Source organism: Oryza glaberrima, chromosome 1 (assembly GCF_000147395.1).
Source record: "Oryza glaberrima chromosome 1, OglaRS2, whole genome shotgun sequence".
Classification (NCBI taxonomy): domain Eukaryota; kingdom Viridiplantae; phylum Streptophyta; class Magnoliopsida; order Poales; family Poaceae; genus Oryza; species Oryza glaberrima.
The window spans coordinates 37,090,359-37,106,359 of NC_068326.1; the positions used below are offsets into that span (position 1 = coordinate 37,090,359).

General features: G+C 38.6%; 1 protein-coding gene across 2 annotated transcripts; it reads left to right on the top strand.

Moving 5' to 3' along the window:
• The first annotated feature begins 11,738 nt into the window (after positions 1–11,738).
• On the top strand, positions 11,739–15,687 carry LOC127757038 (uncharacterized). Of its 2 annotated transcripts, none has more exons than XM_052282457.1 (2): positions 11,739–11,843; positions 13,197–15,687. In XM_052282457.1, the coding sequence occupies exon 2, from the start codon at positions 13,199–13,201 to the stop codon at positions 15,431–15,433; it is 2,235 nt and encodes a 744-aa protein (XP_052138417.1). In that variant the 5' UTR covers positions 11,739–11,843; positions 13,197–13,198; the 3' UTR covers positions 15,434–15,687. The 2 variants fall into 2 exon arrangements, with proteins under 2 accessions (XP_052138417.1, XP_052138425.1); XM_052282465.1 differs by having other exon boundaries at positions 11,739–11,836.
• The last annotated feature ends 314 nt before the right edge of the window (positions 15,688–16,001 follow it).

The window sequence follows — 16,001 nt, forward strand, 5'->3', positions numbered from 1 at the left end:
TCCATCCACGCTCGAGCTGCAGATTATTTCAGAGAGATAATCAACAGGATTAATATAATTACTGCGTGTGAATCTGTAATAATCCTAGATAAAAGTTGGGTTGCTAACTGCTAAGGGCGTGTGTCCTTTGTGATGAATTTCCGAATAATAGGCATGATTTATGATAATTAATTATTCGAGGATATAAATTAAATGAAGGAATTCACTATTATAATTCTGAAAGATAGATTTTAAACAATATTTTTAAAAGTCATATGGAGGGTTTTTTTTTTCAAAATTGAACTGTTTAGAAGCCGGTTAATCCATTCAACACACACAGGGCCAGCCTAAACAGTAAATATTGGTAGTACGTAAATACGAGTATGAGATTTTTTTTACGGTGGAGCCCCTTGCTGTTGTCGAATTCTCAACTCTGGTCCCTCCATATCCGAGACAAAACCAGCAGCTAAGCTAGGCAGCTATACTCCAGCTTTGGACTAGCGATCATTAATTACCGTTATTTCGTACGAGCACGCGAGGCAAGAGTATTTCAGGACTACGTGAACATTCTCTCAACTACTATTGTACTACACGGTTAATTACGAACTATACATGAGTACTAGTTATAACAATTGTATAGTATAGTACTCTCTCCGTCTATTTTTGATAGTCATATTTACAAATCTAAAAAATTTATTTTTGATAGGCATATTTCAATCCAACAACCTATTATCTTAATGTCTTTCTCAGATTTAATGCGTGACTCTCCATTCTTTCACACAAGATTGGCTATATGGACATCGAGAAATGTAAATATTAATGAATCGTTTGTACGAGGAATGACTAGTAGCATGTTTAAATGAATGATAAGTAGAATTACTTATCCTTGATCTGTATGCCAAGATGAAATATGACTATCAAAAGTAGATGGAGGGAGTACATGATATAAAAACGATTTTTTATGGTGGCCAAAATAAGTTTTCATAAACAGTTAGCGGCACCTTGAGAGACCAAAGGCTGGTGATAATACGGTATTTTTCGCTAGCGGATATAGTCGTTTGATTTTTTTTCTTAGTAAAGCTTCTTTAAGTTTGATTAAGTTTTTAGCAAAATATATTAATATCTCTACTATTATAAAAATTGAAGATGTTTTTGCCGGTATTTTGGTACATCATCCATGTATGAGTCGGTTTTCAAGTTCGTTCGCTTTTGGAAATACAAATCTGTATTTGAGTCGGGTTTTAAGTTTGTTCGCTTTTAAAAATACAGGAGCAGTCGTATAAGAAATATTTTTTTAAAAAAACTTACATGTTAACTTGAGATGATCAGACTCCTAATTGCAGCTCATAATTTTCTAGAAAAAAAAATATATCCAAGCAAATTCTCATAGTGAATTTCACTTTAACTAAACCATATAAAAATAATAAAATTAAAATAGCATTCACCCGTTGCAACGCACGGGCATTCTCTCTAGTTTTCAATAAAAAAACATCGTATCAAAATATATTCAATGTTAAATTTAATGAAACTAATTTTGAGTCGTAAATGTTACTATTTTTTTTCTATAAATCTAACCAAACTTAAATAACTTTGACTAACAAAAAGAAAATCAAATAACTTGTAATATGAAACGGAGAGATTTTTTTTAGAAGGCAAAAGCTTTGAAGCGGTACATGCACATTATTATTTTCTCAACTACTATCGTATTTGAGAGAGTACTGGAATTGAATACTAAAGCGAGAGCTAGCTAGCTAGCTAACCTGCAGAATGTCGAGCCCAGATCGAATTGATTGAAGGAAGAACGTTGATCGATCATTTGTGGTTTCAAACCAACGATCGATGGGATCGATGGATCGCCATGAATGAAGGAATTGGAGAGGAGGGCAACAGTTGATTAATTAAGCAAGCAGCAGCAGCTACAGTTAATTAAGCTGCCACTGCTACGTACATCTCCAGCCATCTACTGTTGCATTCATGTGCAGATGGATCCATGCGTGTACGCATCGATCCATCGATCGAGCTGCAAACGTGAGGCTGCGTGAAATATTTAATGTGGATCGCGAGTACGTAATTAAGTGCATGTTCATAATTTGTGGTAGAATCAGTTCATCTGAATTTAAAGTCTCAAACTTAAATGTTCGTATTTACGACTAATTATTTTTAAGTGGTAGACGATGTACTCGTCGATAGCGAGATGTCTGTACTTCGTCAATCTCAAGATATACTGATATAGTCTATCGGAGGTGCTCATAATTAAGAATAGGGTTAGTGTGTGTGCGTAAATTTTAGGAAATTTAATTGTTGGAAATTCAACATAAGTGTATCTAACGGTCCAAACTAAACAACCGATCTGCTTATATATGCATCCAACATGTGTTTGATTATTTTTTTTTCGATTATTACATATATGTACTGATATGATGGATCAATCGTATGCGCGTACATGCACATATAAACTAGTACTAGTGTTGATATTTTAGGAACGTGTATGTACATATATAATTAGCTGGAAATTAAACCGGGTGTGTACCATTGCACTGCGAGCAACTGTTCATGCGAATGTTTAAATATATTATATATACATATGGGCTGGGTCTCACTACATACAGGCACAGCTAGTGGTGTATACAACCTGTCGAATTCGTGCAGAGATGGATGGATCATGGATGGAGCTAGTAAGTTAGTCAGCAGCCGGGGCCTGCACATTTGTTGCACTCCTGGCTGCACTGCCGGCTGCATATGCGTCCAATGCTTACCAATATAATGCTAGTATAATATATTCGCTCTGTCCCAATATATAAGAATTTAGTATCGGATGAGGTATAACCTATCTAGATTTATAGTATTAGAAAATGTCTCAACCAATTTTTAATTTTTATATTTTTGGACGGATGGAGAAATATGACGTATGCTATAGCAGATACCTTTACTAGTTGCTGTCAGTACATACATACGTGTACCCCCAGTCTGGCCTGCCAGCATTGAGATCTCAGACGACTCAACGGATCTATGGTCGTGTCTAAGGAGTTCGAGATTTTAAGAAACAATTGGAGAGAAACTGAAAAGGCTAGGTAAGTGTCCTAGCTAGCTTGTAGAATATTTTAATTTGGGGGTAATCTAGATAAGACTTTGGAATATATAGAGAGCCGAAGATTACAGTAGAAACTATGCAACCTAATGTACTTTCTCCGTTTCATATTGTAAGACTTTGTAGCATTACCCACATTTATTTAGATGTTAATGAATCTAGACATATGTATGTGTTTAAATTTATTAACATCTATATGTATGTGAGTAATGGTAGAAAACCTTACATTGTGATACGGAGGGAATACGTACTGTCACGTATTTCACGCGCGTATATATACATAAGGCAGCCGGAGCTAGCTGAGCATGGAGATGAGGGCGAATTGATAAATAGGCCGGCCAGCCTTTTTCTACTTTGGGCCCATGCTTGCGGAGAGGCTGGCTAGATGGGCCGTGATGGATCATGATCCACCCAGCCGTGAAGCTAGTGATGGGCCGGGTCTCTCGGTCCACGTTAATCAGATCAGTACGTCATCGATCGATCGTGGCCCTGCAGAGGCAAATGAACGACCGGGATTTTTTTTCCAGCAGCTTCTCTCTCCGTGTCAGTGTGCGCCTGTCTTTGCAGTAGTAGCAGACTACTGAGACTAGCAGAGCAGTAGAGTAGAAGTATACGGCTAACAGTAGAGTGGTGCAGTAATTAAAGGGAATCAGAGCAGGTAAATACACTGCAAAAAGCGACAGCTGCAGAGAGAATGGAATGTAATTAAGGTCATGTAACTAGTACAATACTACGAATTTGTGGCTGCAGTCCTCTGATACTCGGATTTTCTTTTTCTTTTTTTCTTTTCAAGCCAATCCGGCCCAGCACAGATAGCTACTCATATAAAAAAGACATAAATATTATGAAAGAACTTAGTATTAAATAATTAGAAGAGATAAGACCTTAAGTGTTTCTCGATAGCTACTCATATTAACCACGGGACACAGGAAACAATATAATGTGCATATAATTATTATTGGCTGCAGGGCGTGCAGCCAAAACTAGCTGCTGCAGGACAATGGATCCAAATGAAATTAAGCTCCTGATCAGGACCTTGAATAATTAATTCATTACTACTGTATTTACTGTGCACCGTACTTTCCATGGCTGGAGTATATGCTCGATCCATGCATGTTGGTTGAAGCCTTGAAGAAGATGAGAGGCAGTCTGCAGATCTCTGCAAGAAGCCTATCGACCCTGCAAGAGCCACTACTACGATCTGTTTAGTCCACACCAAACTTTTTCTAAATTCCTAACATTTCATCACACCACTTCACATCCAAAACTTTTCTACTCATATAAACTCCTAACTTTTTTTCCAAACTACCAACTTTCCTCAAACTTCTCCCCAATTTCAGAAACTAAACACAGCGCTAGTACAGAGCATAGATGTAGTAGAGCGGTAATTAACTACTTCTGCTGCTAGCTACTGCAGTAAATATATAAAAGGTGATTAAGGCAAACTTAATCCATCCCTTAATAACAGATTATCTCTTTCATTTATTTAAAATAAGTTTATTTTTGAGTAATCTTGCATTGCAATTTGTGAAAATAGTGGACAAATATATCATGAATATAGATAAAGAGAGAAATAATTATATTAAGATTTGATAAAGTGAGGATAATATAATCTTTTTGATCTTGTATTAGCATGTGTGGGATAAGCGAAAAATAAACTTATTTTTAAACGGAGGAAGTTGACATTCTTTTTTTTTTTTTTGCGGGGGAGGAAGTTGACATTCTTGAGGCTTACATAATTTGATTATCTTCAGCTAGCAGCACAAGCTACGTACGTACGTGCATTCATGCATCTATATATATAGAGAGAATGCATTTTGATTAAAACTAAAAATCTTGATTGTGCCGGTATATGAACAGATCGATGAGCTGCGGCTGCGCATATATAGATATGTAGGCTACGTACGCACGCCCGTACTATATATAGAACAAATGGAAGAGAGAGAGAGAGAGCAATTACTACTCAAGTATACCATATATAGATACCACGTAGTTTAATTGTACGGTGATTGGTTATATATAGAGAGAGAGATCAGCCTAGGCCGGTCCAGATGGATGAGAGTAGTGACCATCCATAAAAAAAATTTACCTAGTACCGAATATGATACATTCTAATACTATACGAATTATATATATATATATGCGCGCGCGTGTAGATTTATAGCACTATAATATGTTAGACGGGGGAGGGAGTATGTATATATGGAGCTGATGATCGATATGATGATGTCGACGATAATGTACGTATTCTTCTAATCTTCTTGCATATATATAATAATTAAGTTGATCGCTAGCTAGTGTAATTAACACTAGACATGAGACACATGTCACGTGGTGATGATCGATGATGGATGTACATTATAATCACTGCAGAGAGTTTGTTTGTAAGTGCATGGATTTACGTATTTATATATATATGCTCTCGCTCATTCATTCATTGTCGACGATCGATCGTACGTGCAGCTAGCCATACATATATGCATGCATGCAGATGAACATATATATAAGACTTATATATTATTTTATATATACACTAATTAAGGTCGTAGTACTAATTAATTAATTAATAACATGCATGATAACAAAACCTAGCTTAAATACGCTGTCAGCGACGCATGCATGTCGCGTCCATACACGCTGTCGGCCCAACGTTATAGGCAGGCTGCGTAGGTCAGAGTACGTACACATGCTTCAAGTTCAATTCGATCGTACCCGCTGCAATATTGCCTCGTCGATCTATACGTACATTACGGCTACGGGTGTACGTATACGTACGTGAATTCGATCCTAAGTACTCAAGTACGTGTACATGCATGCAGTGGTACCGTAGCTAGGGTTTAATTTAATTTGCAAGCAGGCAACGACGGGATCAGTACGTATAAATTAAGTTCAGTATACCTACTTAATATACATAGCATTATATTTCTCCATGTATATATTCATTGATTTTTGAAGTTACTAGTAGTAATTCTTGAGCGATTTTGTATACATACACCAAGTAGTATGTGTGGCACAAAATAAGCAGACGTACGTACGTACTGACTTCAAGTCTGAACACTGGAGTAAAGTATACTTACTACGGACCACACTTGAATTGGATCGATATATGCATGGATGGATGGATTATCCATGCAGGCCGGCCGGCAGCAGCAAGGCTCTGCACCCTCCAGGCAATCGATGTATATGCCGCAATCACTCGATCGATCCATGCATAGAGATTCATGTTCATCAATACTAATATTTTTTTACTATATATAATACATGCATGCATTATATATATATATATATATATATGTGCCGGCCACTTCTCTAGCAGAGATAACGGGCCTATCTGGTTCTCTACCCTGTCAATTTTTTTGGGTAGATAGAGTTCATATAATATGTGTTTGGCTTGCTACAATTTGCTACCAATATGCTTTTTATAGTAAAGAAAGTTCTAGAGTGCTACCAAATTGACAATGCTTTGGCTCTAATCCAAACTAATCAAACTACTATTTAAATAGCCAAACAATTGGTAGACCACATTTTGGCATCAATTCAAAATGGCCCAACGTATACCAAGCAAAATCAATGATTATTTGTCCTAAATACTCTCTCTGTCCTAAATTATATATATGACATGCCGTTAATTTTTCGTCTTATTAAAAATATATAAATATTATTTATTTTGACTTGTTTTATCATAAAAAAAACTACAATCTTAACTTATATTTATACTAATTTTTTAATGAGTTGACGAATGATTAAACCTTATATGTAAAATTTGACAACATCATAGTACATTTGAAGACGTAGATAAGTAATATATACTCCTATATAAACATACAAGTGCACATGTCTGCCTGGTCAGCTGCATTGCATCGTCTATCTATATCTGATCGATCGGTCAGTCTGCAGCGGCTAGCCAGCTCTGCACTGTTGCAGCTTGCAGGTGTGTAACAGTTCTGATCAGAATCAATGGCGTACTGACCGTTGATCTAGCAGCTAGCTCGATCTGAATCTTCCTCTTCCATCGATCGATTCTCTACCTCTTCTCTCAGGATCAGTCTGGCTGGCTGTTGGTAGCGTGACACTACGTACTTCTTTCGTTTCTTACTAGCCACACAGTCACGCTTTGCGTGACTTTTAATCCTATTTAAGAACTCTCTATATGGTTTATTAGTTTAGCTTAGCTTTTAAGAAGATTTTGGCATAAGTTAATTTGTTTACAAAGTATCGATTACTCTAGATATAACCAATTATAAATATAACTAAATTGTACTGTATGTTTATAATAGGAAGCCTCTTCTTTATTCTCCTTGTTTCCAGTCTCTTTGTACCATGTGTCTAGGAGGAGACCAGAAGGCTCCGGGAACTTTCATATGTTTAGCCATTGTTTATCCGAACTCTTTATTCGACGATTGATATTTTTTTTATGATGTGGCGCATCCTTGTGCAAGAAAGTTTGCCGCTTTCACTATAGAAGATTATAAGTCATTTTGATTTATTTTCTATTTAAATTTCTTTTAAGTATGACTAAATTTATAAAAAAGTTAGCAATATCTATCATACTAAATAAGTTTTGTTAAATGTAATATTGAATATATTTTTATAGTATGTTTGTTTGTGTTGATAATGTTACTACATTTTTCTATAAACTTGATCAAATTTAAAAGGTTTTGACTAGAAAAAGTCTTATGCTCGCTATGATTTATAAAATTCTTTACTACTACGTAATACTATTTACTTTTGATTATGACGTTTAATCATTCGTCTTATTAAAAAAATAGATAAATATCATTTGTTTTGTACGTTGTAATTTATTTTAACATTAAAAGTTCTTTAAGAATGACCTAAATTTTGGAATAAGTCGAATGATCGAATGCTCAACTTAAAAGTCAATAATATCGTATATAATATATAAAAAATGTGGTGAGTAGAGTATGTACATACCGGCCATGTGCGAGTATAATTGTACGCTGCATCCACAATTTTTTGTACTATGTATCTACTCCCTCCGTTCCATAAAAAAACCAACCTAGTACCGGATGTGACGCATCCTAATACTATGAATATATATATATATATATATATATATATATATATATATATATATACAGATTTATCGTATTAAAATATATCACATCCAGTTCTAGATTAGTTTTTTAGGGACGGAGGGAAGAAGGGGAAATGAACAACAACGTGAGGAGAGAGACCCTAACCAGCAGAAAAAAGAAAAGCAATCGATCCGCGTATATATATATATATTGTGTACCGTATTTCTATACGCGTGCAGGTAAGCCACACGTACTTAAAATACGTCATAAATACGGAGAATGATAACGCGCGCGTTCCGTGTCCGTGTGCCGCTGTAGCTGGGCCCACTTATCGCTAGTATACGTACACATGCATGCATATGCACGTGCATCGTATTAATGTACGCATATGTCCACGAATCAGCCAGCAGCAGAACTGTCGGCTTTCTTTCTTCTTCTTCTTCTTTTTTTTTTTGAAATTAAAATTCTTCTTCTCTAGTAGTACGTGTTTTAATTCTCTGTCTTTCCCGCGCGCGATCCTCGTCCGGTTCATAAAATAACATCTGTGTTGCGAAAAAAGATAATGAGGGACCAGTACTCGAATGATCGAATCGAGTATCAAAATTAAAGGTTGGTGGATGCATGGCACTAATAATTAACCATATGAAAACTTCCTCCGCGCTATGATATGATCATTTTTGAAGTTATGATCAGCTAAAATAAAAAAATAGATTAAGAAGTAGCTATACTTTAAACAAATTTATGCGTGAAAGCAATTATATATTGGCATAGAGGAAGCAGGTGTGGTTGTGTGATTGGTGATGTTATTTTTTACTAGCACACACTTGAGCAGGGCGGAGGGCGGAAGTAAAGCCGAAAACTGCTTGGGCTTGACTTGCCTTCATAATCATGCTTTAAATTCTCCCTAAACCACCATTTAACTTTGTGAGAAAATGAATATCCGTTACCCGAGACATATTTAAGACTTTAAGTCCTAAGCTTTTATGATTTTTAGCCCTTCCACTACGCACTTGAGTCGTTGAGAAAAAAAGAATGGAAGGGAGCAAAAAACGAAGCGATAACAGACAGTCAGCTGTGAATGAACGATACCATAGTACCACACGAATTCTCTTAATGAAAAAGATACCCCTCTGGTTCTATATTAATTGACGTTTTAGATAAAGTTGAGGTTAAAATTTTATAACTTTGATCATCGATAACTTGAAAAATATTTAATTTAATTTAAAGAAACTAGAAAAACATATATAGATTTGTCTTTCAAAACACTATAATAAAAGTAAACATGCATTTATTTATTATATATATTATAATAGAAAAATAAGGTCAAAGGTATATTTTGTAGAGCGTGTTATTGTCTAAAGCGTCAATTAAAATGAAACCGGAGGGAGTAAGTGATTAGTTTCAAATAAGGCTATAAATTCCACTAGAAAAACTGGTCTATAAGTTTACTTCGAAAAATGTAAATGAACGATAATATGCTTCATGGGCTGACGCGTCAGGATTCGTTTGAATGGGCCTCAATCGCGGTCCATCCACGTGTGTAAGCCCATACTTGTATATGGGCCAAATTTTCGGCCAATCCAAGCGAGGGCCGAGAGACTCTGGAACCGTTTCGCTTTTTTTTTTCTTGCCTTGCTGGACGCAAAGTAGGTTATTGGGCTGGACTCCATCAAAGCCCATCAATTCGATCCATTTGTGGTCTGTTTTTGCATCGCCGGTAAATTAAATGGGCTGGTTTAGTATGAGCGTCCAGTTAACTACTGCTACTGTGTTGGGCTCAAGATGTTTTTATTGAATGAGTCCTTGAGAAATAACCGTTTTACTCTTATGCCCCTATGAGTTTTCAGATAGGATCCCAAATTCACAATCTTTTTTTATGCAATTTTTAAGGCAACAGATGATCCAATTTTTTTCCTACTGAGTTGCACAAATCATCGAATGGTGCCCTTAGAAAAAAAATCACCCAAGGTGGAGTGGAATATAAGTGTTTTTGATAATCATGGAAGTAAACACAACTCAATTTGACATCAAAAGCTAGTGTAAACCTCTGTTCTATTAGAAAAGAGAGTATTAAAACGAGAAGGATAATCCTTATTGAATGTGCCCGCAACACCATCAATAACTGTACGCAACGAAATCAACTACTCCCTCCGTTTCATAATGTAAATCATTCTAGCATTTCTCACATCTAGAATAACTTACATTGTGAAACGGGGGGAGTAGCATTTACTAGTAATAATTGATAAAAGCTGGAGTAGTTGTGCCTTCCTAATAAATTTTCGAGGGTAGGATATATCATCGTCTTGACATTTTCTATCATCATATTGGCCAAAATATCTTTTCACTCAGGCACACATGTCAGTTACATCTTTTTTGTCTATTCTCTCCTTTTTGTTTCTTTCTTCGTCTTCACCTCGGTCTCTCTCTCTCTCTCGCTAAAGTAGCATAGACGGTTAGAGGCTGATAGCGGTGAGGTTGAGGAGGCTTGGCTCAGTGCCCGCAATTCTATGTATGTTGGCGATGCAGGGGGGAAGCAGCTACTACACGTGGCTGGGCAGCCATGGCAAAGACCCGAGACGGGTTGCCAACAATGGCCGGGTTGGAAGAAGAAGGGTTCAAGCGGTGGTAGTTCACCAAAGGCATAATCAGCCAAATTTCAAAGGGATTTGGGGACTATGGAACTGAGGAGGGGATTGATGTGGAAGGCGTGATTTGGGGTGAAGAAGGAGGTCAACTTGTCGTTGTCGAGGTGGTGGTCGAGCAGAGCGGCTGCAAAGCTGAGCCATGGCACCGAGGATGGGAATGCTACCGCGAGCAAGGAGAAGGACTACACACCTGCGATGTAGACCGAAGAAACCTCGTCGTCGCAGTACTCCGGTGCCTTCCATCGGCGATGGGACCGAAAAGCTCGAGGTCTGAAGGAGGAGGAGGAGGAGATCAAGATAGTGGTGGTGCAGGTGGTGGTAGAGCAGCAACCTCGAGTAGGTGGCGGCGTCGGCTCCCTCCTTCCTTCTTGGGCCAGCGGCGAGCTCGAGCAGGCTAGGGCCGGAATGTCCCAGGAGCAACCGCCGCCATCATCATCTTCGACCCCCTCTCATCTGCGCCGGAGCCAGCCTCCTAGGAGCCTGCTAACAAGGAGGAGAAGAAAAGAAAAGGGTCTTGACAGAAAACGTGACGATGATAGTATGGTTCCAATAGAAATTTCTAATAGTACCGAACCAATATCGAATAGTAATAACATTATTGTCATTCGACATATTTATCATGGTATAGATCTAATTAACCCCTTTAATTTTCGTGGGACCCAACGTCTACTAAAACATGAAAGAAAAACGATCTTGCAAGAGAACACTGACAATGTGAACCGGTCCTAGAGTAAGATTCCAAAAAATGATTTTTCTTTTTTCAACCGTTGGTTAAAAAAAAGGGGAGGAGATGAATCCATCTAGGGCTATCACAAACTCGCGGCGTATTTATCCGGGACTCACCTAAAAATCAGATTTATATATAATCAGGACACCTTCTCTTCTCTTCTCTCGTCTCGTCTCCTTCCTCGGCTCGGCATTTTCGCGAAATCCGCAACAAAATCCACGGCGGCAACGAAGCCCGGGGGCGGGGGGACCCTACAGCGCAGCCGCACAGAGAAGGGGAAGGAAGCCTACTACTCTACTAGTCCTACCCCTACCCTACCCTACGGCCTAGGGGGAGGGGGGGGAGGAGAGAATCCACCAAGGTGAAGGGTGAGCTCCCCCCCCCCCCCCCCCCTCTTCCTAATTTCGCCAAATTCCGGGGGGCTAAACCGGAGAAGAGGTCGATCTCGCTCTCTCTTTCGCGCGCGCTAAACCGGGGGGTGCTCTCGCGTTTTGGGGCGGCGGCGGAGGTTTCGCCGCCGGCGGCGGTTGTGTGTAGATGGGGGTGGGTGGATGGGGGTTTCGTTCGTTGATCAGTGGAGAAATAATGTTGGTATATGCAGGTTTAGGAGGGGATCAATCGAGTTGTTCAATCTAAATGCGGTCACTAATATTTTTTTTCTTATATGCATGTAATTACCTGCGTCAGGAGTGTGGGGGATGTGAGCTGCCGTGTGTGATACACACACGGATTACAGTTTTTCTTGTTCCATTTGTGTGATCCATTTAACCAGCCCGCGCATATACTTGATTTTGATGTTGGGTGGGGGGCATTTTTGATCAACTACTGTAGTCTGTGGGGGGTTTAGGTAGATACAAACAGCCTCATGGATGGTAATTGTAATTAATCTAGGGTGTTCTTTCATGTTTCGTAGGGGTTGGATATTATTACTAATGATAACTGTAATCTAGGGTGTTCTTTCATGTTTCCTAGTAGTTGGATGTTATTACTGTCTACTTATGGATTGTGACATAGTGGTACTAGGGGCCATTTATGTATGAAAATGAAAATGAGTACTAGGGGGTGCATTTATATGTTCGGATTATGTGTTAGCCCCACAAAGAGTACACAATCACTAAACAAACTCATTGCCACCTTTGGTGCGATAGCTACTTCTTTCGGAATGTGTGTTGAGCATTTTGGTGGAAAGTGTGGTAGCCATAAACACGGAGTAAATGTGTTGAGTATTAAAATTTGCGCTATAGAGAAGATTGTGCTACCAAATGTTTCATACAATCCATAAATGGGCATAGTGTTTGGCTGTTTTCCTTGCGAAGCATAATGTTTCAAAAATAACCTCATGGATGGTAATTGGAGACTATCGTGTTTGTTCATGTTTTCATAACTTTCATTTGATATTATTAAATGAGTTTTGTGTGAATAGAGGATTTGGCGCTATCAATAATATCTCATGCGTGGGATCAATAACCATAATATTTCATTGTTTTCCATAGAAGTGTATTAGCTTGTAATTGTAGTCGAAAGACTTCTAGTATATTCCTGAAATGTAGTTTCACTAAGAATATTAAATGTGGCATCATAGAGACAAGTGCACACAAAGTGTGCCGAACATTTTGTGTACTGTATCAACAAAGTGTTTGAAAATGTCATAGCTGAGTGTTTTCTTTTGAGTTATAAGTTATGATTTCTTTATGAAATGAGACTAATATATTTTTCTACAGATATGGAGTGCAACAGAGATGATGCAATTCGATCAAAGGAGATTGCTGAAAGGAAGTTCAATGAGAATGATATCGCTGGTGCGAAGAGGTTTGCCTTGAAAGCAAAGACTCTTTTCGACTCGCTTGAAGGTATTGATAATATGATTTCTGCCTTGGATATCCACATAAGGGCACAGACGAAGATTGAAGGGGAGAATGATTTGTATGGAATATTAGATATATCGGCCTCTGATGACGATGAAAAGATCAAGAAGCAGTACAGGAAGTTGGCCTTACAAACTCATCCTGACAAGAATAAATTTTCTGGTGCTGAAAGTGCCTTCAAGCTCATCCAAGATGCTTGGGATGTTCTGTCTGATAAGGACAAGAAGAGATCATATGATCAGAAGAGGTTTGGTGGTTCCTCAAGAGTATATCAGAATGGCTTTGCGGAAAATGCTAATGCCACTCCTGGTTCCACTATGTCAAGTATGAATGGTTTCTTCTGGCAAAATTCTGGTAGGCACCCTTCTTATGCAACAGACACATTTTGGACATACTGTGATTCTTGTCAAATGAGTTTTCAGTACTCCAGGGAATACGTCAACCGAAATCTGGCATGTAGTTTCTGCCAAACAGAATTTGTTGCTGTTGAAACTCCACCCCCAACTGCTCCAGTTTACTATAATGTGACCAATTTAATGGACACTAGCAGTAATATGGATGACCCACAAGGAACAGGAGTACCTTATAGCAGCAACAAGATTTTTGATCCTGTGCTGCAGCCAGTTTTCGGTTCTGTAGGCGGTGCACATGCCTCTAGATATCCAGTTCAACAGACATGCAAGCCTGCTAGAAAGGAGGAGGTAGCTGAAGTTAATGTAGCAAGAAGAGAAGAGGCAACTAAAAGGAAACATGAACAAGCAAGTTCTTCCCTTGGATCATCAAGTTCAGCTGCAAAAGTCATCCACAGAAGAAAAGCAGTGACAAAGGAAATGGAAGCTGAAAAGAGGAGATGCATCAACAACAAAAGTAAAGTTTCTGGTCAAAAGAACAACACAAATAAAGTTGTTGGGAAGTCAACAAGTTCTGCCGCTGATGGTGATTCAGGTCCACAGATGCATCCAGCAAAAAGAAAATCTGCTTCTTCCATTGGAACATCAGGAACAAAGAGGCGCAAAATGCCTTCTGATCATAATTCTGGTAATGCTAGGACTAGCTTTGGAAAAGTGTTCCTGCAGTTGGAGACAGAGATCCCAGGCTTAAAAATGGAGAAGATGAAACTTCAAATTCGGGACAAACTAGAAGAATTCAAAAGTAGAAGGGCCAACGTAGAAAATAAAGGAAACGTGCATGTGAGTTTAGAAAAAAAGAAGACATGGAAGTGGAAGAAACCTGCAACGCTCTTTGTATACACAAGGAGAAACCGTAAGGAACACAGGAAAGAGCCTGGAGTGGATGCCATTGGTGCTGGTTCTTCTCACAAGCATTTGGATGGCAAATATAGTTGCTTGGATCAAGTGCCATCTTCTGATGAAGGATCTTGTGTAATGCCGGTCCCCGAAGCAGATTTCTACACTTTTGGTGATCATCCTGAAACTTCTTTTCAAAATGGCCAAATATGGGCTGCATATGATGAAGAAGATGGTATGCCACGCTACTATGCTTTGATTCAGAAGGTGCTCTCGAGACATCCTTTTAAAGTTAGACTGGCTTTCCTCAAAGCAAAGGACTGCAGTGAATTTGTAACTTCAAATTGGATCTCATATGGTTACTCCAAGACCTGTGGTGATTTCATAGTTGGTACGCCAAAAAATACTGACCAACTGAATACATTTTCTCATGTTGTCACATGGGAGAAAGGCCCAGGTGGTATCATCAGAATTTTTCCCAGGAAAGGTGATATCTGGGCCCTATATCAGAACTGGTCTCCTGAATGGAATACATGTACACCTGATGATACCATATACAAGTATGACTTGGTCCAGGTTCTTGATAGCTACAACCCAAGTGCAGGCATTTCTGTCATGCCTATAGTGAAGGTTCCGGGGTTCGTTTCAGTGTTTACGCCCCTTCTTGACCCAACGAAAAGCAGGACAATTCCGAAGGAGGAGATGCTGCGATTTTCTCACCAGGTGCCATTCCATGTCCTTACTGGAGAAGAAGCTAAGAATTCTCCCAAGGGATGCTATGAATTGGATCCTGGTTCTACTCCGAAGGAACTTCTTCAAGTTGTTCCACAATCTGACGGCGTATAAAATAAGTCCCGTAGCTGATGCTGATGCTAGCTCTAGCTTGTACTTAGTGGCTGAACTATTTTTTCGCTTTTTTATATCCTGGAATCATTGGGGTAATACCGGTTTCTTTAGTACTGTACAATACTACAATACATACCCAATGCTGTGTATGTTTTGACCTGTAAGCTCCCCATGTTGTTTTGATGTATTAGTAAACATGGCTATGTGTAAGTTCCTAGATATTTCTGGCCAGTTAGCCATATTATTATTTCTTGATGTTTCTCATCAAGAGCAGTAGAAACTTTAGAATATTGCTGACCTGTTGTTGTGCATGGAGTTGGTGATGGTCGTCACAGTTGGCCGAGATATTTAACTATTTGGAGGTCAAATATCTCGTTCAGGAAAAAAGGGTGAGATGTGGAAGTATATCTCGTTCACAAAATGCATTGCTTTCTTAATAGATTAATCTTTTCATGAAATGGAAGTATATCAGTTCTGGAGCTTGTCTGAGTCTGACCGTCTGGAAGCCATGAATTTTTGGCACTTTTAATGCGAAATTCTTGTTGCACCTTGAATTAGTTTCTGCTAT